Source organism: Apis cerana, linkage group LG1 (assembly GCF_029169275.1).
Source record: "Apis cerana isolate GH-2021 linkage group LG1, AcerK_1.0, whole genome shotgun sequence".
NCBI lineage: Eukaryota > Metazoa > Arthropoda > Insecta > Hymenoptera > Apidae > Apis > Apis cerana.
In genome coordinates this window covers 21,282,320-21,309,271 of record NC_083852.1, presented here as the reverse complement: position 1 = coordinate 21,309,271, position 26,952 = coordinate 21,282,320, and the positions used below count along the sequence as shown (strand labels likewise).

General features: G+C 41.2%; 1 protein-coding gene across 8 annotated transcripts in view; it reads left to right on the top strand.

Annotated features, from left to right (window-relative positions):
- Positions 1 to 25,163, top strand: part of LOC108004320 (single-minded homolog 2) — a 28,073-nt gene extending 2,910 nt beyond the window's left edge. For 3 of the 8 annotated variants that reach the window (XM_062070846.1, XM_062070845.1, XM_062070844.1), the window contains 8 exons: positions 14,481 to 14,756; positions 16,279 to 16,364; positions 16,716 to 16,805; positions 16,941 to 17,156; positions 19,829 to 20,043; positions 20,818 to 20,924; positions 21,952 to 22,437; positions 22,533 to 25,163. In XM_062070846.1, the coding sequence (XP_061926830.1) occupies positions 14,481 to 14,756; positions 16,279 to 16,364; positions 16,716 to 16,805; positions 16,941 to 17,156; positions 19,829 to 20,043; positions 20,818 to 20,924; positions 21,952 to 22,437; positions 22,533 to 23,257 (2,201 nt within the window). In that variant the 3' untranslated portion in view covers positions 23,258 to 25,163. Of the gene's footprint in view, positions 1 to 1,334; positions 1,918 to 5,541; positions 12,565 to 12,650; positions 13,125 to 14,480; positions 14,757 to 16,278; positions 16,365 to 16,715; positions 16,806 to 16,940; positions 17,157 to 19,828; positions 20,044 to 20,817; positions 20,925 to 21,951; positions 22,438 to 22,532 lie in introns of those variants that run through there. The other 5 variants (XM_062070847.1, XM_062070849.1, XM_062070843.1 and 2 more) reach the window with 5 other exon arrangements.
- Positions 25,164 to 26,952: the final 1,789 nt, after the last annotated feature.

Below are 26,952 nucleotides of genomic sequence, written 5' to 3'. Positions count from 1 at the left end.
TTGCACGCAACATCCTGGCACGTGCGTAAACAGCTCTTAGGTAACTTCGGCTCCGAGGCTCACGACACAATAGTCGGCAGAATATTCGCCGTTTTGCAAACGTCGATTCACAGAAATCTAAAACTGGCAGTGTCAACAACTACGGTTTTCTTATTCATTGTTACCAACGAGAAAAGAAACGTCTAATTTCACTTCCAGCCCTTCGACTTACCTCATAGGGGATCTAAAATTAAACTCGCGCCAAAAATTTATTTAGTCTGTAGCATTGTCGTCTCCGCTATCGGAAACAAATCAAATTTGTCGACGTCGTTAAATCACGGCTCGGCCGTTCAACGCCCGAGACCGAGAGAGCAAATACAGAGGCCCATAAAGTCGCGTTCCTACACGAATCACCCTTATGCACAGGCAACCCAGTGTGACAGCGTCCTCGATGAATTTTTATGCTTCCATTTTTTTTTCTTTCCCTTTCTCTTTCAGCTCTCTCTTCTCGAAAAGAAAACTTTCTTAATGACCAAACGTATCATTCACGATATTTATATTTAAGTTTCCACGCGTTGGAACACAAAATTGGCCCGCTTATTCCGTCTCGTTCCGAGCGTGGACGGGAATTTAATCAATAAATTTTACGAACTCTAAAAAAAGAGCGTATACATAAATACTTTTTAAACGATTTTATATATATATATATATACATATATTTTTCTTCTAATTCGACAAATTAATTTACGAGTAGGAAATCATTCGTCTCGATTTCCTGTCGCTTCGAGGGGAGAAGCAAAAAAGTGCGAAAAGTGATCGTGATCACTTTTCCAAAGGGTCTTCGGCTAAGATCAGAGAAAGCCGCAAACTAGCCAGCTGTTACACGGTCGTTTTAGCGGGCGGATAGGTGAAAACGATTTAAGCGTTTCGACATGTGTAGAAACACGACATCCGATACTTCCTTACCGAGACCTCCTACTATGGTCGGTGCTCGTCCGATTGAGATTTACGATGTTGCATCCTCTAAATGGCATGAGATCGCCTGGTACACGGGTTATTGAAGTCATTTATAGCGCAACAAGTAAATAAATTTCTCGCCACTAATCGAGAATCGCGTTAATTCGTATTTTTTTTTTTTCACTTCGAATAATTATCCATCTCGTAATTGTACTTTTTAACAGGTTTCACTCGCTCGTCCTTTTTTTTTTTTTTTACATCGGGTTTCTAACATCGCGTCGTCGGTAAAAATTATTTTACAATAACAAATAACGCTATTCGAATATGTAAATAGTGAAATCGCAACGAAATCGGAAAAATAAAATAAAAGGAAAGAAAAAAAGAAAGAAAGAAAGAAAGAAAGAAAGAAAAAAAGTAACGATTAGCAAATGGTTACAATCCTTTGAAAAAATGATACTAAAAATAAAACGGAAGTTTCTTTCTCAGAAAATGAAGTATGAATAATGCAATTTACAGTGTTTTAACACAAAGAGGAGTAACGCATCCTGTACAACTTCAGACTTTTCTGTTTCTCCTTGAAGAGACTGTGGGACAAAGATAAAAATTAGTGGAGGGAGGAGGTAAGGGATGCCTTCCTTTACGCGAAATCTCTGTATTCTCCGTTCTCCGTGTACACCGTGTATGTAATTTCTCACATGACTAAAAAGGGGAGGCCGTGGTGGGGAGATATGTAACATCGGGATCCCGAGTCAAACTCGAGGTTTAGTTTTGCTTACGACGACCTTTAAGTTCCGCGCCGCGCCTCCTGTCCTCTGACCTGAGTCACGACGCGAGTCGAAGAAAGAATATGATAGTGAGCCGTCATCTTCGAAAAAATTTTGTGCCATTTGTCATCGCCAGCAACACGATCGGTGTCTCACGATTTCTCCAACGAACAACGAACAACGGATATTTGGATATCGCGTGAATTCAATATGAAGAGTGAGTACTCGTTTCCATTCTCGAATAATCGATAATTTCTTATATTTCTTTCTTACATTCGTAAAAAATTATCATCACGAGGGACACGAGTGATACGATACGATGATATTATTATTCCTATAACTTCGTCCAACGATTAAGTATTATTTATTAAGTAGAGGAAAAAGAAAAAGAGGAAAAGATTATCGTACCGTTATCGTTCCATTTTTCGTCCAACTTTTTCCCCTGGAGAAAGAAAAATTTGTCCGGATGAAAGGAACCGATTTTCGGTAATTTTTCTCTTGTCGTGTGTGGAAGTGGACGCGTTCTTGCGACTTCCAATAATCCTGCTAAATTGCTAGGCCGGTCGTTCAAAGTTCGTTCGTGTATCGGGTTGGCTTAGTGAAACGGGAGAGAAATCGTTAAATAAAAGCGACCATGGAGCTGAGGGCCGAGGGAACACGGCGAATAGTAAAAAAAGAGCAACGTGTGTCGCGGGTCGTCACGGCAGGCAACCCCCATCGTAGCTTATGGCGTACGGCCACGTGAGATTCAAGAATTTCGTCAGGCTCTGAGTTGCCTTTTGTCATCGACTCGGTCCTGAGTTCCAGTTCTTAATTCGCAACGGCGACAACGAGTTACAGTCGAGTAAATTAACATTACATTATTTCTTCTCCTTTTTTGGTCACGATGTTAAAGGGTGGAGGTGTAAATTATTTTTCTCGCAGATTATAATTACGTATTTTAACTGATTTCCACTCTGCAGATCCTTTCTTTAAAATTTTGATTTTAACAATGGAACTAAAATCACATTAAATTGACATTAAATCGAGACTTTTTTTATTTCTGCAATTACTAGAAGAATATATGCAAGTTCTTTTTATTCAAATAAAAAACGTAATTTCATTCATTGTTTTAAAAATTATTTAACTTAAACTTTTATATATAATTTAATCACGTACATAAATATCCTTAGATGTAAGATAATTCTGGTATTGATTTCGCGTTTTCTTTTTTTTCGCGTCTTCCTTCCTTTCTTTCTTCTTTTTTTTTTTCCTTGTTTCTTTAAAATCATTTATTACTCGCGAAAAGAACTTAATTGCGAAAAATCTATTTATAATTCGGTGATTTCATATTAATAATTGTGCAAAGAATTGCAAGATAGATCCCGATGAACCATATAATTGTCTCATTACTGTTGCACTCATGTGCATATTTTTATTGCGAGTGTAGTTGATGCTTACAGTATATGCAAGTCTGATTATGGTACAAGATGCCTCGTCAGCATAACAGACATCCTTGTTATCGTAGCGGCGTCCAAGGTTACATCGTTGGTGCTTAACCGATTTGTTCTTGTTCCCTCTTTTATTTTCCTTCTTTTTCCACGTGTACACGTTTTAATCGATCGATTCGATGCGAATGTTCCGTTGTGTCGCAGCTTCCCCAATTAATTCCATTCTCCGCGATAAATATCCGTATCGCGGATTAAATAACTTTTTTTTTTTTCCTTTTTTTTTTCCCCCCGATCGACGCGCGTCCAATCGAGAATTTATGAGATTTCATTCCGTCGATTATCCCGGCGATATTTCGCAATCGTTGTATTTATTATGTATAAACAAAGCGGTAACGCGTAATGTTGGGCTTAAAAACCTGCATAAAATAAACGCACGATTATTCGTCAGATCAAATGAATTTTTATTTTTCGTCGCGATTTTAATTTTCATACGTGTGGAACACGATTTGCAACCATTTTCATGGCAAAATATCGTTGAGATAGGGCAGAATGGCGCGCAAAGTCGCTTTCTTCGACTGCTTCTCTTCTCCGCAGCAAAAGAGTCACGACCGTGAGACGAGTCGTGGCGTTTACAGCCGAATCGAATGGCAAAAGCAACGAAACACGGACCTGAGAAACTGCTGCCTCGTCAGTACCGATTGCCTGTATGCTACATCTTGTATTTCTTTATAAAACAAAGCATTTGTTTCTTTAAAACACGTAGAAACTCTGTTACAATAATCCAAAATCTAATTGAAAGAATCGGGAAAAAAGAAAAAAAAATGACGAAGAGATTAAAACTATCGAATATTGTTGGAAACAAAAAAAAAATATATATATATATATATATATAGTCAAAGATCGTTAGAATTTTCTTCGTAGAACGATTTGATATTTAATATTCGTTGATAGTGTGTGTGTATGTATGTGTGTGTGTGTGTTTGCATGTGTGTCTACGTGTGTGCGTGGGTGTGGATGTGTGTATGGATATGTATTCGTGTAATCAAAGAATTTCTATATTCTTTCTAATAACGAAGCGAAAAAAGAAAAAATCTTTGGTAAAATTCTATTCTGACCGATATTCTTCGAGGTGTACCAAGAAACGAGCAAGTTCGCTAGCCGATTGTTATACTTTCTCTGAAAGTGACCTCGTGGATTCGCAGAAACATTGCAAATATACGACCACCCTTGGTTCTCCGCTTTCTTTTGACATGCTTCCTCCTCCGAGGACTGATGTATATCTCGGGGTGAGAGTGCATAAACGTGAAGGTGATAATAAGCCGTAAAGACTGTGAGACGCATCAGGAATGCGTGAAGCGTTTATTCCCTTCAGGTTTACGAACGGCTGGATGTCGAGCACAGGCCAATCATCAAAGTGGCAATATTTTAGGGAAATTATTGCGTTGCGAGATGTCACCGATACCTCGGCCGTTTTCTTATTCTCTATTACTGGGGTGAAAATTCATTTCGAAAACGATGGTACGGAAACTTGTTAAAGAAATAATGGTTTTAATGTTTGTGAATCGATTATTAATACATCCGTAACTAATCAAACGGTACACGTGACATTAATGAATTGGCTGTGAACATTTTTCGATGTTCACGTTCGCATCTTTTTACGAGAGAAGAAAGAAAGACGAGGAATAGTGTGTTATTGGTGATTTATGTGAGACGGTCTAGACGCCGTCTTTACAAATATTTGTAGTAAACAATACTTCCTTCCTGATATCTTCGACTTCTTCTCCTTTTGATTTGTGTGCTCAATTTATATCAATCCCTATATCATAATTCTTGGGAGCATCGGGGTGAAGAGAAAAGCGGAGATAATGGATCGGCGGGGATCCGCCGCTGGTGTTTTCACTTTTCTCCGTTTGATTTAGATATGAAATGCGCGATCGTTTATTCAATAGAATTCTGTAAATACTATTATATCCGAATTTTTTTCGATTATATATTATAATAACGCGTAATTAAATAAGGTAAAATAAAATAGAGAGATAATAATAATGCAGAATGGAGAGAATAGAAAAGAAAGGATCTCTATAAAGATCGTGTAAAATTTCATGCGATTCAGAAATCAATAATATGAATTTTTAAAGAAAACGAGTAAAAAACAGAAAATATGGGAGTTATCTATAAAAATTCTGACGCCAAGGAAACAACAAATCGTGTTAGTTGACTGTAAACCAAAGTGCGAAAATAATAGTACGTTAATTTTAGCGTAAGGCGTCGTATTGTTTCAAATAATATCCTATTCAACAATGCTTCTCATTATCAAAAGATTGTACATCATCTGTTCGTTAATTAAAGCCTTGTAAAAATATTCCTCGAGTTCTTACAAACACGGACAATACACACCCTTTTTTCTTGTTTATCTTTTCCATCGTTTGAAATTCAATTCGCGTCGGACAAAATTGTGACAAAGATGCAAAAGATGAAGTTGCGCGACGAACGAAACCATTGTGAATTTCCCCGGAATTCCGTCAAACTGTAATTGGAGAATATTTTTCCTTGCACACGCCCGTTGATGCAACGATGCGTCTATGCAAGCGGCGTATATAGAATGTTATACTTTGTAGAGTGTGGCGTCATTCAACGCAGTGTACGTGTCCAAGTGGAAAACACAGGCGACACCAATTATCCATTTTTGCACGGAATTATCGCCGTCGACCGAGATAACGGTGACCATGCCCGCGTCCTGTACAAATCGTTTACAAAAGAGAAGACACTCTCCAGAAATATCATCGAACTTGGAATTTCCGCGATGGCCTTGCTCGTTATCGCTTATACGCGAAACACTTCTCGGATCAAAATAATAAACCAACACCTGAATGCAACCACGTGTGTCGATACGAATTTCATCCACCGGTTCACCCCAATTCAAGATAATAATCTTTCTAATTTTTCATTACTTACTTTTACAGTAACGTCCAATATTTCTTTATAAAAATAATGAAAAAAAAAAAGAAAGAATCTAAAAAAGTTGAACGCCATCAAATTCTTCCCCTTCGGGGGGAAGAAAAAGAAAGCAAGAAGAAATTCTGGTAGAAGGATAGCGTTAGAAGTTTATTCATTTGTCTTGGCTTACGTCTTGTCATCAGTCCCGGGGATGACATCGTGTACATTGGGTGGCCATTTTAGAGATACGCCTGGACGATCAGTCACACTCAACGTCAGGAGTGAAGTGACTTAGTTTAGGGCTGTTTAAGGACGGGCTGTTCGCGGATGAAAAGCTGGGGGCCTCGCCCATTCGAGACCGTCGGGGGTGCGAGTCTCTCTTTCCTGTGTAGTTCCACCGTTTCTCTACCCTCTCTACTTCTTCTCAACGAGCTACCAACTAACAACGTGAATGAGAGGGCTGACTTTTCTACTAGCCAACCTTCTCCCCTCTGTTTCATCCCTTTCTCTCTCTTTCCCTCTCTCTTTCTCCCTCTCTTCACCCTATCTTTTTTCTGAAACCACTCGGAGAACTATATCGTCATTGCACCAGAGTACCTACACACACGATCCCAGCAGAAACGTTTCATTTTTGTGCTCGTACATATCGTCTTTTGGTGGTTTACGTGCAACAAGGGAGGCTTTCTCGCGCGACATTTCCTCTTCGTACCGAGGGGTTGTTAGATTTTTTCCCCTCAACCATCGGGGGGAGAGCAGATTGTAGTTACACTAATTGTTACTCGTACGCTTTTGTGCGACAAAATACCCGCGTTTTACTTCCACCCCACAATTAAAGATCCGTCGTGGAGGTTGTGAAACTTCGTGAAACTTTCCGCCTTCGTGAAACGGGGTACGGCTCGTTTGGAACGGCGATATATATCTAAACATGAAACATTGTGCACTGTGCGCTCGAATTCCAGGAAAATGCGAAGAAATTCGGTTATCATCCGCATACAATTTCCAGCCACCGCATGCGACAATTTAACGATTCGCCCGGGGCACGGGTTTACAGGCCTAGTTCTCGTGTTTCATCATCGCGACTCCGGGCGTCTAAACACGGTATCGAATTCACGATCGGTGGCTGATATCTAACTTTTAACACTTACATTTGCTTATCTAAATTCTACAATCTTACACTCCCTATAAACATGTTGCAACGAGGTATCGATGTCCAGTTCCAATACATTTTTTTATCGTACAAAATTTTCATTCTCCAACTTTATTGCCGTTCGAAAGCTCGAGTCAGAGCATGCATTCAACCCCGATATTAACATCGATCTACTCTATTCCGTATTACACATAACTCATCACATTTTACTTTTTTAATTGAAACGCGTATTATCCCACGGCGTTCGATAAACAAGCAAACGAACGAATCTTCGAACTCTTCCACGAATCTCTACGAAGTGAAACAAGCTAGCTAGGTGAAATGAAAATAACCTAGCCTAACGGTGATAAACGTGTGGCCACGTCGTTTACCCACCTCGAAGCCGCGGCGATCGTACCACGCTTCGGTGGCGAGAAATCGGGTTACCATGTTTCTTTTAAATAAACGGCTGCGGCAATGAGATCAGCCGGCTTGCCGCGGCTGTGTATCAACTGTTGACTACGCTCGAAGACGTAGAGAAATCCGAGGTGGTGCACAATTCGACGGGTAAGACGCGTGGAACGGGGGAGGAAAGGTGTAGGATTACCAAGCTTCGTACGTTCGTACGGTTGACTCGCGACCATTGTTTGTTGGGTCCACGAACAACATTGTAAGTAAGCGGAGTATGTAGCCCATGGGGATCGTGGGGTCATAGCTGGCCGGGACCACGTGTTGTACCGTCTACGTATCAAATGGGAGGTATATAACGTAAGAACGCAGATATGTCAGCGAGAAAAGAAGCGTGGATCGGCCCTCGTGATTCTGCGGTGGTCAGCGAAATGGAAGGGAAACGTGGCATGGTGGTAATTTAAACGCAGTTGCGATTCCAAGTATCGAGAGTGGTATCAGGCCACGGCTCCACGTGGAATCGCGAGCATACGATACAAGCAGAAGATCAACGTATCATGATTATTGGAACACGTGTCAGGTTGAAGGCGAAAAAAAGAGTAAAGGGGTGTGATAATTTAATAATGTTCGATCATTCGAGTATCGGGTTGGAAATGATCGATATCGTTCATCTATATTTCAACGTGTTTTCGATTCGATATTTTGTTAGTTTAAGAAAGATATAATGTGCGTAATTTATAGGTATGGAATTGAATGCAACGAGATGATTTGGATATATTTGATACATTATACGGGTTCGTGATCAGGAGTGTATAGCTTCGTGTATTGGCTCATTAAAAGAAATTTTAAAAGATTGGAAAATCGCGTTATTAAAATTTTTTCGGTTAGAGAGCATTTACGCTTCACAACGATTCGCAAATATTCTGCGTTGCATCATTGTTTATCACGGGTTATAAATATACGTTTAAACAAAAATGTTTGCAAAATATTCGAAACTCGGTCTCGTTAATTAAAAGATTTGAGGAAAATTACGATAAGATGTGGACGAGATAAACTCGAATGCTCGTATATAGCTACGTCTTCGCAACGATATCAGAGAGGGAACGGGGTAGTTCGTTGGAGAGAAGCGAGGATTAATATTGAGTGTACCCTATAGTTTTTGAGCAAATATGCAAGATCCGTGTGCGCGGGGAAATAGTGACAAAGATAATATTTGTTGAGATTTACACGCGTGCCGCGCTGACGTTATTTTCGTATCCGTAATACCGGTGTGTCTTCTATGATCGAGCACACACCATCCCGTGTGCACCACAAATACGCGCCACTATGAAAATGTCGAAACGGCATTGCAACCATGAATGAAAATAAATCGACGATTATTCTGTTAACCGTTTCGCGAACTGGATTCGCATCGATGGATGGCCCGATCATGTAAACCGGATGTTTTCGAATTGCAAATTTTATGCGTTTCCCTCGAATCGTTTTCCAAAATTTCGCGATAAATATAACCGAATTTCAAATATTCGAGACGTTCTGCGTAAAATATTCGACGATAAAATTTTATGTAGAGTGCGCGAAATTTAGAATTCGAATGTTTTCATTTTGGGTGTGCATTTTAAAAGCGAAAACGATAAATTGCGCGATTTGGCATCACGTTTTTCGACGGCGTCGAGTAAAAAAAAAATTACAAGCCGGAAGAGAATAACCGATTTTAGTGTACTTTTAGTAGAACAACTTGGCGCTTATTACACATTTCTTGACGCATATCTATGCTCGAAAACACCGTGCCGCCGATAAATTTGATAAACTGACGATCGCGTTACAATGTTCTCCCCCTACGAAAGAACGAATCTAAATCTTTTCTCACATTTTAGAATCCACATCCATGGTCAAACGTTTCCACGTTTGGCCCGGTCTTGGAATATTCACACGAAGGGGAAAAAAATCGTGGCGAAGGAGTCCTGCCCGATCCACCAACAAATCAAGCTCTGTCTACGACCTAGAGCAACGGCGTGGGCCAGCCAACCTTCGCTCGGATAGTTAAAATGCGCGAGCACACTCCCGGTCCGTTGTGCTCGTGGGATCGGTGAATGGATTTTCTGTCCTGGCCAAAGGGGGATGATGAATCGCGCCTCGTGTACCAAACCTCCCCTCCCCCTGTCTTTTCGTCGAACACGAGGGCGTTCTCGGGGCGATTCGGGGTGGAATGTTACGATGGGGGTGTAAACGGCTAGGAAAAGACGAGTCAGGGATGGTCGTGCCTCGATATATATATATGTGCACGAGAATGTAGGTGAGCCGATGTTAAGCCGTGGCTGAGTTGCAGGCTCGCGCGCCCTCCAAAATGCATTGAGACGGTCACGAACGGACAGGGGCCAGCCCAGTGTTTCCTGTGTACATCCCCGCGCGTATACACGAATACTCCGGCTCGTATCGTTGATCGTGAATCGTTCCGTGATGGCAATTCACTAGGCTGACCTAGTATCGCGCCGCTGGATACGCTCCAGAACGAAATCGAATCGATTCGAGTGGGTTGGAGAGTACAAAGGGCGAAGGAATTCATTAATTCTGATGGCCTATGCTGGGTCCATGCTCGCATTGAGGCGTCACGATCCCGCCACGATTCCTGTTTTCTATGAGGATCCAGTTCTTCGGTATTTCTTTGGGAAATCTTCCGATTTTCGAGATGTTCCTCCGGATACGTCTCAGAAGATAATAGAGGTGTCACTGGGATGAATTCGTTTTCCAATGGGAAATGGAAGTGGAATACGAAATCTTGGATTCTCGAAACGTTTCATATTCCTATACGTATGTTTTTTCGTATGTACTGTGTTTTTTATTTACGTAGATACGCGCATTTCCATTGTGTGCATATCTCGCGTTCATCGCGCGTTTATACGAGGAGAAATGCATGTTCGATAATTTTTAAACACCGTTTTTATGGAAACGTTTGCAGTTCGATGGAAAAAGAAAAAAAGAAGAGAAAAAGAAAGTGTCTTCGGTGTGTCGATTTTGATAGAAGGAAGAAGAGTGTTTGAGTGTTTTGTTTGTATAAAAACGCGCACAGATGCACACAGCGTTGCGAAACACGGAAGAGCAAACTCGCGTGTTTAATTTTATTTCTTCTGTAACAATATCTGTACGATGTTACAAATTGCTTGATACGACAAGTGCGATTGATTCTCAATCGTCTCTTCCTCGTTAACAACGATTCCACGAATTGGAGCGAATTTTCTAGGAATTCCACGCGAATCGATGAGATTAGGACGAAGATCCGTTAATTGAGTGGGATTCGAACATCACAATTCGAGTACGAATTGAATCTAACATCTACTCGATGATTACCTTCCGAGGATATCGATGGTATATATACGATAATGTAGAACCCATAAAATCAAGAATAAATCTATGACAACGAGTTTATATGACTAGTTGGATATTAAAAAAAAAAAAAGAAAAAAGGATGAGAACGAAAAAGATTCTTCTCCTACAAAAAGGACGAATTGAAAGTTATTCCTTTGAAATCGCAGCTCGAAACGAAACGTTTGAAAACGTTTTCAATTTCTTTTTTCTTGACGCTTTTTCCATTCTGAATAATCTTGACCAAGTTAAACTGCAACTACACTCGAGCAAAGAGCGACGAGAGATTCGACAAACGGAACTACGTTCTCTGTTCCTCTTCCGTTACATCTCGTATCTCCATCATCCCAGGAAAAGATGGCAGAATGATGAGAGGAAAGAAGAAACACATGTTTCGTATTAGATCTTTTCTACCTGTCGACCTGAGCCAGGGAAGCGTATAGAAAGTGTTTAATGTAGAATACCGCGCCAAGGTGGCTAAAGTAACAGAGAAACACGTGTTTCTTAAGGCCGTGGACATTGTGCCCACGGGAATGGAAGAGTCTAGACAACAGGACAGGTTCATTCTTCCTTCTGGAACATATTGACAACACATGTTTCCTATTTCGGGATGCACTTTGCTCTCGGCAAAAAGGTGCATAGCAAGGTGGTTATACAGCCCAGTCGTAAACAGCAGGTTCCAACCTGCTGTCATTCCTTCTTCCTCTTCTTCGACGTTTTTGTCTCGGAAGATTTGCACACGTGACCATGCTGGCCCGCGAGAATTTCGAAAATGCGATAAGTGCGTCACGCCCGAGGCTGCATCTTCGTCAAAGAATCTCTTCATCTCTTCCTCTATCGAAAACGCTTGTTCTGTATATATATATATATACACACGTTATACTTGAAATAGTTTAAAAGAATTGTATAAAATATCTTTTATATCTCGCAGGGTAAGAACGTGCCAAGATCCTTTCAGCGCGGTGATCTTTATCTCGACGAGATGTCAACTGCTTATGGAAATAATCAAGAGTGGTATCCATAAATTTCGTTGCGTAATCGAAATAATCCTTCGAGCGGTTGTGAGCAAAAGATACGATATCCGGAGGAGATGCTGGGAGGTTAGGGGTTTATGGTATCTCGTCGAGGCCAACAGCACGGCCACCAGCAATCGCCTTTGCTTTCAATTTTGCCACCCTTTGGTCTAGTTGCGCCCGTCATTCTCGTTCCTCTCCCTGTTCCTCCCTCATTCATCCCTCGAACTCCTTTCCTTTCCTCCCCGTTCCATGCTCCACGCTTCCTCTCGTTCCATCCACGTTTCTACCCCTGCCTCTCTTTCCAGTCTGGAGCAGGGAACCCAGACATAGGAGTTTTCACGTGTGCGTGTACAGAGGGGGTCTTTCGACTGACCCTGCTCCAAGGGTGGAGCTTAAAATAAGGGTGGTACCTCGCGGCTTACCTACCCCATCGAGAAACAGCATTGGGGATGAGATGGAAGAGAAGGAATAGCAGTAGGAGGAGAGACATCCCGACGGAGGGAAAGAGAAAAGGATCAAACCCGCGACACGAGGTCGTACTATCCCGTGCACTAGTCGTAATTCAAGTGCAAAGGACGTCGGTCATGGTGCGTGCTTTCCTTATCGAATTTCATCTCGAGATATCAAAAGATATATTCAAAAATCGTAAAAAGAATCGAAGTTTTCACGTCATTCTCCTGATCTCTTTCTCTTTCCATGTAATGGAATGATAATCTGATAAAAGAGGTTTTTGTTATATATATACATTATATACATGTATATACATGTATATATGTATGTATACATATATATATATATATATATTGATGTCGATTCAGAGAAAGTTGTGCGTATATGTGTAAATCTGTGTATGCGTGCGATCGGGAGAAAGTGTCTTTAGGAAATTTGATGAAATTAAATGAAAGATTGGCGAAAACTTTCGCCCGTGGATGGCGGCGGCACGTGGTCAACGTGATGTCGTGAGAAACACGCGGGATCTCTGCAAGTGTCCAAGTGTCGTCACGTAAACGTAAACGGGTTTGATCGAGTTGCGCGCGTCCAATGTGAAGATAGAAGATGGCGCCTACTGTTGAGAGTCATGATCGTCGTATCATTTTAGAAAGCGATCCTTATGTCGGTAGTTGGAGGCGAAAACAGGCCGAGAAAGGTATTGATGTTTTGACCATGTTGAAACATGTGGGTTTAAGAAAAAAAGAAAAAAGATTGGATATATTCGATTCGTTGCTCGAAACGTTGGAAGCTCGAAAGCTCGAAAGATGGTCGAGAGATGAAAGTTACGATACGATTCGATGAAAGCGTTATATGGAAAGAGATAAAATATGTTTTATTAATTTATCTGTTTTAATCATTAAACTATTAGAAGAAACGTGTCCTTAATTTTACAGTGTTTTAATTGGCAATTTTAAGTTATTGTTCTTAAATGATAAATTTTAAACTCGGTTTATGTACCAGGCTCTTTAAATTTGCACTTTTTTTGATTCTATTTGTTCCACGATCACAACGAAGAAGAAAATTTTACGGTGTACCGAGTGTAAAGAACGAATGATTTGAACTGTTGATTCTGAGAACGCAGGAATAGGTATAACCGAGTTATTTCTATGGTGTTATGCATGTTAACGTGTGGTACTTCTAGGTACTACGTTAAATACACCTCTAGTCTCTTGAAGTCTCCACCTTCTTTATTTTCCTTTCTTCCCGCCGTTTTACGAGTGAAACTAATTAAAACCAAGGATATTTGAATTTCTTACACCTATTGTTATATCGTGACGGATTAAAATTTCAAGACGCTTGTTTACTTAATTATTTTTCATAAGTTTCCTTATAAATATTTTAAACATAAAGATTTCTGCGAGCAAAGAAAAGAAGAGGAAAAATATCAGCGTGCTCGCGGTTAAATTTACCAAACTCGAGATATATTGTTGTACACTTCACGGGGAGGAGGGGTGGGGAGGAGGAGGAGGGGAGGGAGGGGGGAAGGGGAGGGGGAGGGGGGAAGGGAAGATGTTGCGACCGAGTCGCGGAATTGGCGACTGAAACGACGGAGCAGAAAAAAAAAATGCATTATTCAAGCGAATTTCCATCCGTGAGAAGTCTCGGTAGATGGGTAGCTACGTCGTTAGATTGCTCTCTTGCCGCCGTTTTAATGACGGTTTGCTCCCTTTGCTTTCGGTTCTCATAACGAGCAGCTTCGGCATCGTTATGACTTTCGCGCTTGTATCGTACTTGGACGACATCGATCGACGACATATTAGCAACCTTACTTTCCATCCGTCCCAACGTTAATCCCTACGATATTTCGCTCCTTCTTCCTCGCTTCTTCCATATTGTTTACGCACAATTTGTTTTCAACGTTCTTTAACGCGTACGTACGTGCAAACGCTCTCTCGCTTCCCAACTTTCTCCTTCGTATTTATTTCTCGGCCGAAACTCTTCCCGTCCGAGTTGAAGTCTCTTCCTCTCCATCTTTTAATTCTTTCCTCGCGATGTTTTTTTTCTGTTTCAGACAACAATTCCACTTCAGACACCCTAGACCTGAGCTCGCACAATCACTATCCTCTGAACGACAATTCTATCGCTAGCACGTCCGGCCCGCAGGAAGTCGTAATGAAGGAAAAAAGCAAGAAGGCAGCGCGTATCCGCCGCGACAGGGAGAACCAAGAATTTTTGGAGCTGGCAAAGTTGTTGCCTGTGCCGGCAGCCCTCACGGGACAAATGGATAAAGCCAGCGTTATTCGATTGACGACCAGTTACTTGAAGATGCGAGCATTGTTTCCAAACGGTACCATTACAAATATATATATATGTATATATGTGTTTATATATTGAAAGTGATTAACTTTAATATCGAGAGAACGATCTTATTCTATCTATAGAATGATAATCGTGGTAATATTATAAGCGTCATAAAAGAGATCGAAGAAACGAATTGATTAATATTTATTCGAGTGAGTGGTTTACGCGGGGACCGATACCACGTGCCAAGTAATAAACTTCACTTAGCGGTAAACGGATTGAAACGGTATTCTTTGTTAATTCAGCCACCGGACACTTACGCGCAAAGGGCAAATAGTATCGGATGAGATGGATGTGATTGCGCACTTAATGCATTGTTAGTCCCCGCTGCTTTGTAAGCAAAGCATGGGGGCTGTTATAGTGTTACAATGGCTTCCCCCGTCTCACCCCCTTCCCTCGCGTTCTTACGACATCGGTGAATTGAATTTCAAGTGGCTGCATCCCTCTAGAATACGGCCGCGTCTTTATTCTTCGAAAAAAAAATGAAAGGAAAGGGAGAGGGGCGGGGGTGGGAGGAGAAGGAGGAGGAGGAGGAGGAGGAGAAAAAAAAGAGACACGTTGCCCACTCTACGACACTTCACAAGGGTGTCCTTTTTTATTCGCGTGGAAAATTAGCCGGTGAACAGGTAAACGAGCGTCAGATCTTTTTCTTTTCCTTTCTTTTTTTTTTTATTTTTTGTATAAATCAAATTATTCGAGTTTCTATCCACCCGTATCGCAAGAGCAACCGAAGAGCAACGGTGATAAATATGATAATAGCCACGGTTCGAATGATTTATAACTCTAACGATTTTTATCGACAATCGTTTACTTAACAATTATTATTTCGTCGCTTTCAGAGAGGGACGTCGATAAGTGAGATATCTGATAAAGTTAAGAAACAGTGGGAACGTCGGCGAGATGGCAACGATCAAGCCATTTTCCGCGAGATTCCGCGCGACTGCAGAAAACGCCCCTGCAGCTGCAACCATGGCAGCGCGAGCGTGAACGTAATTAATGCGCGGACACGAAATACTTGGCTATAGGCTTACTTACACGTCGAGTACGAAACGTCACTAGAAACATGTATATCGGGATAAGAAGACCGAACCGTGTTGCGATGTGTGCCGTGTCCTTACCAAGGATATCTTTCTCTCTTGCCTAATCGTTGCGATTAAAGGCCAATTATTCGTCCCTTTTGTTTCGTCGAATCACATCCGTATCGTTGAAAAAAAAATAAAAACAAGCGGAAGTGGTCGAAAATAAATCTATTTTTGGACTTTCGGTCGGTGAAAAATGATTCGATCAATTTAATAAATTTATATTTTAAATGGAGAGGGAACGTAATGATGAAATTTGTGAACGAAAATTATATTTGATTTGAGGAATGAATGGTGGAACATCTTTACGAGCGAATCTTTCTTTGTATATCCCAAGGAAGACAGATTTAGACGAATTTGAATTTTTCCGATCGCACTTAAGAAGATTGGCTCGGAGGAAAGTCTGACGGTCCGAAAATCATTTTTCAGGGCTCGGTGAAGAATGGGGCGCTTCGCAGCCAGGCAACATCTCCCTGCAAATCGCCCTCAAGGAGGTGACTAGTTATATTTTGCAAGTAAGCACTCATCGTTCTCTGTGTCGCGCCTTATACAACGACGTAACGTTTAACGCACGTTGTTAGATTAAAAACAACGTCATGTTTAGCCTCGGTATTACCACAGACAGATACTTCATTTTCCTGACAACCTTTATAACATCGTTTTCTTTCTAATTAAACGAGATAAGGGCGCGACCAGGAGTTGAAAACTGTTCTGTTCAATACGAAAGAGATCAGGGCTGTAACGAGGCGTTGAACTCTAACTTCTAACGAACCAGAATATTCTTCCCCTCCCCCTTTTTTTTTTATCATTTCGTCTTCGCGTTTCCTCGAATCACGCACAAACGAGAATATTTCCTTACTTTTCAGGCTTTGGACGGTTTCGTGTTTGTCCTGGCGCCCGATGGCAAAATTATGTACATAAGCGAAACTGCAAGCGTGCATTTGGGAATGGCACAGGTCAGACATATTTTTTTTCTCTTCTCCATTTATTCCTCCAACGTTATTTCGAATATAAGAATTCCAAATTACAATGGAATTCTATCAAAATAACAAAATAGATCCGTTGATGATGAACAATTTTTATGAGTTCAGGTGGAATTAACGGGGAACAGTATCTTCGAGTACATCTACCAGAACGATCATGCTGAAATGTTGTCGGTTCTAAATCTACCACAGAGTCCAGCAGATCTGGCTAGCTTCACTTCTGCGAACTCGAGAGGGGAGATCGAGTTGGAACGTGTTTTTATCCTGAGGATGAAGTGCAATTTGGCGAAGAGATGTGCAGGACTAGTCACGGAAGGATACAAGGTAAAGCAATAAAAATTCATTACAAAAAAAAAAAAGGAAAAAAATCATATCTTAATAGAATAACGATATGATAAAAATATCGTATGATAATTCGAGATGAAATCTCGCGCGAAGCCGCCTTTCGAGAAATTTTTCTAAAATAATTGAAGCGGCCGCGATGAAATCTCGGGGGAGAGAGAGGGGAGGGGGATGAAAATAAGCGGTGATTATCGGTTTATTGGGTTTCGTAAATCGCGCAATATTCGCGGCAAACAAGTCGCGGGAGAAGAGACGCCGAGACGATCAGCGATTAGCATAACGTCTAGGCTGCTTGCACAGGAAATCATAAAACGAATAAAAATTCAAATGCTAAATAAGAGATAAGAAGTGGCGAGCTAAGTAGGGACGGTATTGTCCTGGTCACGCGCGAGTCGAAAAGAAAACGGCCACCAGGTAGAATGCACGCTGCTTAAATTCGCTCGGCTGCATCCGTTTCCTTTCGTGTAATAAAAACACCAGCCACGTGAACGTAATATCAGAAAAAATGGAAATTTACGGAAATCTATCCGCCGCGGTTTCCACTCCTATCCCAATTTTATCCCCCCTCGATTTCATTTCGTTTCCCAATTCGTTTCGATTCCAACTTTCCCCGACAAATTTTTCTATATTCCTTCACTGTAATACCTTTCTCCATTCGTTTACTTTCGACAGCGTCATTTTCACGACGCGTGGAAAAATTTAAAAAAGAAAAAAAGAATCTCGATTCTCATGTGTCTCCGATAATCTTGGCTAACGATTACAATTTGAATATCCATTTATCCATTTTTCCAAGAATCCAGAATCAATGTGGGCAAATACGATTGCGTATCATGCTTATTCACGGATCATCTAAATTGATACTTTGATCCGATTAAATCAATATATCCCAGGTGTGGTATATGGTCCATATTGGACAACTGCTCCAACTATTTACGATCATTAATATTACGATTTATCGAAATGAGGAAAGCCACCCTGTCCTATTTCCTCCGACGATTTCGTCTGATTATGCCAAATGTTTCACATATGTTCGGCCGAGTAACGATCGTGCAACGTATCCTCGTAAAGGGTAACGAAGGGACCTGCGTTACACTTTGCACTTGCCGTAGCAAAAGAGACAGCCCTCGAGAAGGAAAATGTTTGGCAAATAGCTCGTTCAAGCCCGCAACGCTATGATGACCGTGGCTCTCGACGAAATCGCACACAGAAAAGACCCCAATAGGCGTTGAGCAAAGTCATGAATGCAACCCCTGTAAGCTGTTAAAGGCGCGGGTTCCTCGAGGGGGGTTCCGGGGGACGAAAGGCGGCTTTTTGTATGGCACTTAGACACACAAAGCACCGAAGCTGTAGTTGCCTCGACTTTGTGGAGGTGCGAGCACGCGTTTTGTTGAATTTACACGGATCCGTACGATTACAGTGAATCGGATCAACGATTGTGCGAACGAATCGGTGAATAAGATTTGTTTCAGAATTGTGAACATTATATTATAAGCTATCCATTTCCCCGAACAATTCTCGAGTAATTTTGAGAAATTTCTTATATTTATTGCGATAACAAAGAGAGAGAGAGAGAGAAAGGCTTAACATTCGTTATCTTTTATCATCTCGTTATTTCGATTATCCGATATCATCGATATCATTAGATCTGAAAAAATTAAATTTTATAGAGATTTGAAACTTTTGATCACGATTTAATTCCATTTAATCTATTTATCTATTTAATATCTATCTATTTATATCTATTTATCTTAATATCTATTTAATATATAAAAATTTACATTAATGATCGATGATGGAATTAATTGAAACGAAACTGCAATAAAAGATTATACGCAGAAAGATGTATGTAGATTTTATTGTAAAATTAATTAACGAATATTGCCTATTCTTCACCACAGTTCTCTCCTACGTTCTCTCTCGTATCTCGAGTTCGTCTCCAGAGACTAAATTAAGCGTGTCCGCACGCACCCCGTCACGAATTATGTATTTCCTTTCCCGCCGGTTTCACGTCACCCTCGTGTTCCCGTGCTCGCACGCTCGGGCCCGCGCCGATGCATCGCGGAATTGCATATGCGAGAAGCGACTATGCAACACGGGCATACGGAACAAGCCTATTTGCTTTACAAATCCGCGATGTACTCGAGACACGTTGAACGAGGCTTTTTCTTTTCTTTTTTTCCTTTTCTTTTTTTTCCCCCCCGTTTCATCGGCCATTTAATTAAGCAGGAATTGTTAATTTGCGACGCGGGAGCGGCGTCGTTCCACGAATGCGAAAATCCGCACTTCAACCCCCGGCCGACAACTCGCTCGAGTGTCGCACTTACGCTCTATCGGGACCGGTGTATAACATTAAGAATAATAATCACGTGCACATGTGTAAATAACGATAACTCCCCCGTTTCGAGTGTACCATCGCTTAATTGCGACGTTTCGTTTGAATATCCTCCCTCCCGCCTCTAAACTGTCTCCCCCTTCCACCGGTCTTTGATCAAAAGTTAATTAGAAATCCGAAACCTCAGCCAGAAGCTTGTAACCTGCAACGAATATTTCGATCTCAGAATCAGGGAATTAATCTAATATATATATATATATATATAAGAAGAAAATTTTATTCGAAAACACACAAAGGAATCGATCACTTACTTTCGTTACAGGTGATACACTGTTCCGGCTACTTAAGGTGTGTCGTGGAAGGGCCAGTGGGGTCGGAATACGAAGACGGTGCAGGCCGACACTGCATTCGAAAAGTCGGTTTACTGGCAGTTGGCCATTCCCTACCGGGACGTTGTCTAACCGAAGTCAAACTGTACCAGAACATGTTCATGTTTCGTGCATCGTTGGACTTGAAGTTGATCTTCGTCGACGCGAAGTAAGGACAAAAAAAAAAAAAGAAAAAAAAAAAAAGAAAAAAAGCGCATGACCGATAAATTAACCACTTTCTCCTATTAGAAAATTATTTCGATGAATCACGTTTATTTGTCTGGTGTCTCGATTGAATTGGAGCAGGGATGGAAAAGAAAAAAAAAAAATAAGGAAGGGGGAGAGAAAGAGAAACTCGACGAAACAACGGGCCAGATTATTTCTGTCGCTGCAATTACGGCGCGGTGTTAAGTTGCGTCGTCGATATTTCGACGCCAGAGGAGAGAGAAGGGTCCTGGTCGGCGGCCATTAAAATCAGTTTCGTGTTACCACGGACCCGGCTAGATATTTTTTTCCTTTCTCCCATTATTATTTATTTTTTTTCTTTTTTTTTTTTTTTTCATTTCGCTTTTTTCCCTTTTCGTTTTATTCGCGCCAAATAAATATTCCGCGTGGACAAGGCTGTATCACGCACACACGCGCGCGCACCCACGATCTACGCGTGTGTACACGCTGGGAAATGAACACGTGACGGAGTATAAATACGGGGGGAGGGGTAGGGCGATGGAACGCGGGATGAAATTTTATATCGCCGTCCACGGAAAATCGATTTCCACGGATGACGATGGTTATGTAAACCTCGAATTCGACGGGACTCCGGCAAATCCGAGCAAAAATAAATATATTCCGTTTCTGGAATATTTGTAGTGAAAGGAAGAAAGTATGACAGCGATATTGTAGCGTTTTTTTTTTTTTTCCCCTCTTTTCCTCGGTACTGTTGCAGCGTGTCACAATTGACCGGATACGATCCACCGGATCTCATCGAGAAGACGCTGTACCATTACGTGCACGGATGCGACATGATGCAGCTGAGACACGCGCATGGGACGCGTAAGTATTTTATTCTTCCACTACTTCTTAGCGTTTCGATCGTATATAACAATCCGGTAACAATTGTGTACAAGAAGAAAATTCGATATTGATTTCTTTTAAATTCTCAAAACTCGTATGATTCCGATATATTAAGATTAAATTGATGGATCTCCGTTGTGAAAATGTTCGTATCGCGAAGTAATCTTTGAAGATGTATTATCGTAAAAAAAAAAGAAAAAAGAAAAAAGAGAGAAGAGAACAGTAGCTGCGCCGATCGAAATAAGCTTTATTTCCCCCAACGCGCGCTGTCGAAAAGCGGTCTCAGAGGCGTCGACGTGGTATCAGAGTACTCGAAGAAGAGGCTCTCGCAAGGCCAAAAGCAGCTGACGCTGCTTAACTCGGCGACGCCCTCGCTGACGAAATATCCTTTGATCTTTCCTTACTCCCTTTCCTCCGCGGATCGACTTTTGAGGCGAAGCAGCGGATATAACAGCATTTCCCTTTTTTCTCCTCTTCCTCCTCCATCCCTTCTCTCGCCGCATGCCAGCGCGTTAAAGTCTAAAGTATATGCACACGTAGTATACATACAGAGTGTACATTATTGATTGAACAATGCCGGTATGGCGCTATGAACAGTGTAGAAAAGAGAGGTTGGCCCGTGTCTACGTGTGTATTTGTGTATGCGTGAACATGAGAGTGAGGGTGGACGAGAAGGAAGAGAGGTGGTGGGGGAAAGGGGTGGTAGAAGAGAGGAGGAGGCTGTTACTGCTATCACTGTTTGAACAGACTCGCAGTTTCACGAGCGCAACTCGAAGGGAGCCTGACATAATGCCACTAATGTCCGCGCCTGCGGATTGTACGATCGACGTTACGCTACGAAAATTTTCTTCACTTCGCGACGAAGATGGTCCTTTTCCTTTTCCTTCTTATTTATTTAACCCCGACTCGAGATCTAAAAATCATTAGATTAACGTTAGAAATTGAACGATACTTTTGAAACATCGTATCTTAACTTATGTTTCATTCCTCCTCTTTGTGTTCGCAGTATTGTACAAGGGGCAAGTAATAACCAAGTACTACAGGTTTCTCACGAAATCCGGAGGATGGGTCTGGATGCAGTCGTACGTCACGATTGTGCACAATTCCCGAAGCTCTCGACCACACTGTATCGTGTCGGTCAACTACGTGTTGACGAAACCGGAGAACACAGATTTGTTGTTGAACTGCGAGCAAAAGTCGTATTGCTCGAATCCAAGCAATCCGCCCAGCACCCCTTTGACGACCCCGATCGCCAGCGGAACCGTCAACGAGTTGGACAACCACAGTCCCAGTTCACCAGCGTATCGAACCAGATCGAAAGAATCACCCGATAACGATTACGCGAACGGTGGCACGTATCCTAGACCGGAGTATATTGACCTGACGAATCACAATCAGTATCTATCGCCCTCTTACCAACCTCAGAACGTAAACAGCAACTCTCACGAAGATAACCTTAAATACAACTCCGACTGGTTTTACCAATACGGAGGTAAGAAGGAATTTTAACCTGGAAAAATTTAAAAGAAATTCCTCGTCTTTTTTTCTTTAAAGTTCCCCAATTAAAAGGGAAAACGTATCTTCCAGATATGCATCAAGATTCTCTCGCCACGATACCGCAGCAACAAGAAGCGCAGCACCCGCACCCTTTGCACCACGCCAACTCCCCGTCGAACCTGCAACAGCACAGTCCCCAAAACGCTCAACAGAAGCATCAACACTCCCCCCATTTACTGGATCATCCAACGCCTCCAGCAAGCCTGCCACAAGCTCAACCGCAACCGCAACCGCAACCGCAACAACAGCAACCGCCGCCGCAACAGCAACAGCACAGCCCTCAAAGTAGCCAACAGAACAGACCTTACTCTACCTCGTCGAGTTCCTGTTGCAGCACAGACGCCATGGATAATCATTTGCCGAGTCCTCTGAGCGTATATTCTTTGCCACACGGTTACCACCCTTACTACCACCACTACATGCCCGACTCGGCCCCCTCTAATTTGAACGAGGTCGGTGGCGTGATCATGTACCCTAATTGTAGCCTCAACAACGAGGCGCACAACGCCGCCGCGAGCACCTCGAGCAACTCGAACAACGTCCAGCATTACGAGTCCTCGTATCAACCCCACTTGAGCCATTACAACACCAACAACAATCCTACCAAGCATTCCTATCATCATCACCACCAAGAAGCAACGCCGACCAGTTACACGAGCGTGATCGTAGACTCGCAACAGTACAGCCCAAGCTCTGTGCAGGATCTGATCCATTATCAGCATCATTACGAAGCGCATCATCAGTTCGTTCACTGACACCAGCTAGACGCGGCTTGCGCATAGCACGTCGACACCAATTGTAACCACGACTCGCTGTGCTATTGTGATACGTCGTCCGAGGGAAACTATCCTGGGATAAATAACGATTTTCTGGAACAACGGTCGAACATCGTGGTCGATCAACATAGTGATAACACGGGGATTACGGGGAACGACGAACACGAGCAGGTTGTACAGGTGAAGGCCAAGATTTGGTACTTTAAACCGTCGGATTTCTGGAAAGTAATGACAGGCTTGTATTACACTGAGAACTCGTGAACTCGAAGTGAGAAATTAGAACGTAAAGTGGAATACCCGTAAAGTGAAATATATATATAGGGCGAAAACGTTGAAAATGTTGAAAACGTTTAGCCAAGTACTGCCGAATAATATAATGACTCTAATGAGAATAGATGTACAGTCGATATATCATAAGAAAATTGTAATTGTTTAAGAATTTACGATTCCGAAGGATTGCTATGTCGTACGTATCGTAGAGTATCGATCTGGTGATCTACCCCGATATTCGTTGATCCGTTGATCATTGGATCTGTTATTCGTATATTCTTTATTCACATATCAAGATGCTTAACTTTCTTGTTCGAGGAAATGTAGACAATGGTAATTGCGTTAATTGCTTCGAGATTAATATAAGTTAAGATACGAATATTGTAACGATTAATTACGTTCGTACGTTATATTATTATTTCATCATCGGCCACGAAAATGGAATTTTCGTTTCAAAACCGCCTCTTAAAACGTATCTTTTATTTATACGTTCGTTTAATCGTCCAACAAACCGCTAATCATTATTCATTAACGTTAGCCTATCAAGTAGAGCTAACCTTCTCGATCTTGTATTGTTTGATTCAAAATTTGCATTCGGAATATTTAACGAGCTTCTTAATTTAACGAATCCACGAATTAATTATCATAAACGGAACAGTCGAATTCGATTCGAGGGGATTTAACTAAATGGGTGTCTTCTAAACTCGAAGTCGAAAAACAAAAATCTAATTCAAATGAATCGAAGAACAAGAGAAGAAAGAATTTCTGCAAATTTTACACGCTGGACGTGAGCAACTCTTAAAATTTTTAAACGTAAGAAGTCAAAAAAGAAAAAAAAGGATAATAATAATCGTGTCCATGGACAAAAGATTTTATACGATTTAATTAAACGAACTGTTCTGTGCTGATACGTATATACAAGGAGTTGAAAATTACAGGCGCGTAAATACGTGTAAAAAAAGGAAAGGGGAAAAGCGAATCGGAAAAAGATCTAAAAAGAAAAAAAAAATGGGTAGCGCATTTTGAGATACTTAATTTGTAGACATGTACATTGCATAGTCGTTCATAGCTCTTAAAACAATTTAGTATATAAATACGTTAGGTATTTCTTAGATAGACCCGAAGACTGACCGGTGCTTGTACCAACCGACCAAAGAAATACACACGCCCTTCTTCTACACAAAAAAAAACAGAGAGAGAGAGAAAAAAAAAAAGGAACAAATATCACCTTTGTTATATCTTAATCACGCGTTTATTTAAAGACCGCGCGCGATTCCCTAAAACCCGACTACTTAATAAACTACGACCATAGAGTATTCTCTGGCAATCCCAGTTACATTTTAATCATCGAAGTATTTTATTATTGAACTTCTAGTAACTTTATGAACAATTGCTCGAGGCTGTTAGCTGCCACGAGGCTAATCTCATGTATAATACACGTGTACACATTGCCAATGCGAAACACTATTATTTATAATCGATGTAAATTAACGATGGGTACGATGATCACCGCGTTGTACGATAATTACTTTAAGAGTTGTAAATATTGTAAAACTTGATAGCGCGCGCGCTGCATACCTATTACGAGAAAAATATAATCGATATTTTCCTCTGATGATCTATCTTATTAAAATTCTTTATCTCTCTGTCTCTCTCTCTCCCCCTCTGCCTTCTCCTCTTTCTCTTCTTCACTCTTTCTCCGTTTCAAATTATCCTCCTCTTTCAATAGTTGCAGAAAATTGGTCAAGTTCGTTCTTTCATCAAAATTGAAATTGTACTTGGAAATGACAAGAGATCAAAATAAACCAATTAAATTTTTTTTCTTAGAGGAGATTGTTCGTTGTGGATGATTACGAAAATTATAATTTATTTTTCGTTTTATTAAGTTCTTTATTCTGGTAAAAATTGATGAAATTGAATTTAATCTTTTTACCTATTGCAAGTGAAATTTCTTTTTTTTTTATCACTGTCCGGTAGATACTTTATAAATAACGAGACAATTTTCCTTCTTCTTTTTTCTTTTTTTTCTTTTTTTTTTTGAAAAATTTCTCATTATCTCCGATCTAATTCGCTGTAGATACCAGCGAAAAGATAACATTTTAACCGAGAGTGCGATATATTTCTTCTCCCTCAAGAATTTATGGAGATTAAGCCGAAAGTTTGGCTACGAGTTTGCTGGAAATACTCTTTAACGTTTCGTTGGATCTCTTAGATAAATGATTTGCATCCATCTTGAACCGTTTAATTCTCAAATTAAGAAAAAGATATCTTTTCCAGAGATCTCCCTTAAACAAGCAATTTATTTATAATTATTATCAACGAAATTGCACGAGATATATTATTACAAAAAAAAGTACATACCATTCTGCAAAGATCGTTGACAATTATCCCCATGACAAAGCGGAGGATCGGCTGGCAGCATCCGTTCCCTCAACCCCTCGGACGAAATAGAAGAAAACAACGATCCTGTTTTTCTCCGGCGTTCCCTCGATTGTCACTATGCCAGCACGAACAATAAATTAATTGTGCCTTGTACGATTCTTGGGTTAGCTTTCGGTGGCCGCGTGCTCGCCTGCATGGGGCCTCGCTCATGAAGAGGGGCACGTGCCTCTTTATAATCGCCATCAGTTCTCTGAACGCTCGTTCCACCATTAGACGTCTAAAAAGACAGGTTCCGAGTCACTAATTTTTCTATTCGAGAACGGAATCGCATTGAGATCGTGCGATTTAAAAGTCGACTCAACACTGTGAGAACTAAAAAAATTTAAAAAGATTTGTATAGATGAAGCTTCAAAAGAGCTTTTGTACGAAAAATTTATCCATGGATTTTCTTACCGAGTTTCATTCTTCGAATTCTTTTCCTTCTAAAGATATTGATTCCTTCTCGTTCCAAACTCTCGTACAAAAAAAGAAAAATGAGGAAAAATTGACAATTGAAAGAATTAGTGGAGCCGAATCTCACGAAGATCGTGAATTTGTACGAGATCCTCGATATCATCATTATAGATCCATCTTCCGAAACCAAAGTTCCTGACCAAACACCGTTCTACAATCTAGATTTGATCATTATTCAAAATCCATGATTCTACGATCGAACTAACCGCTCAATAGACACGATCAGAGATAGTTGGCATTTTCTTGATTCCAATTCGATGTGCGTGGACAGGTCCATGAATATACATCAGCCGTGAGATTGGTGTAACGAGGACACATTGGATAAGGGTGTTCACGTTCACGAGGGCCGCTATTATCGAGCGTGTGTGACTGGAAGCGGTGATCGGTCCGGCGAGGAGGGCGAGTCGCGTGCGCCTCGTTAAATTCTTCGGCCAACGAATGTGACGCAGCCACGATCCTGTAAAATTGCGCGATCACCCATCGCGGGATGCGTCCCGTTCCCGACGGCG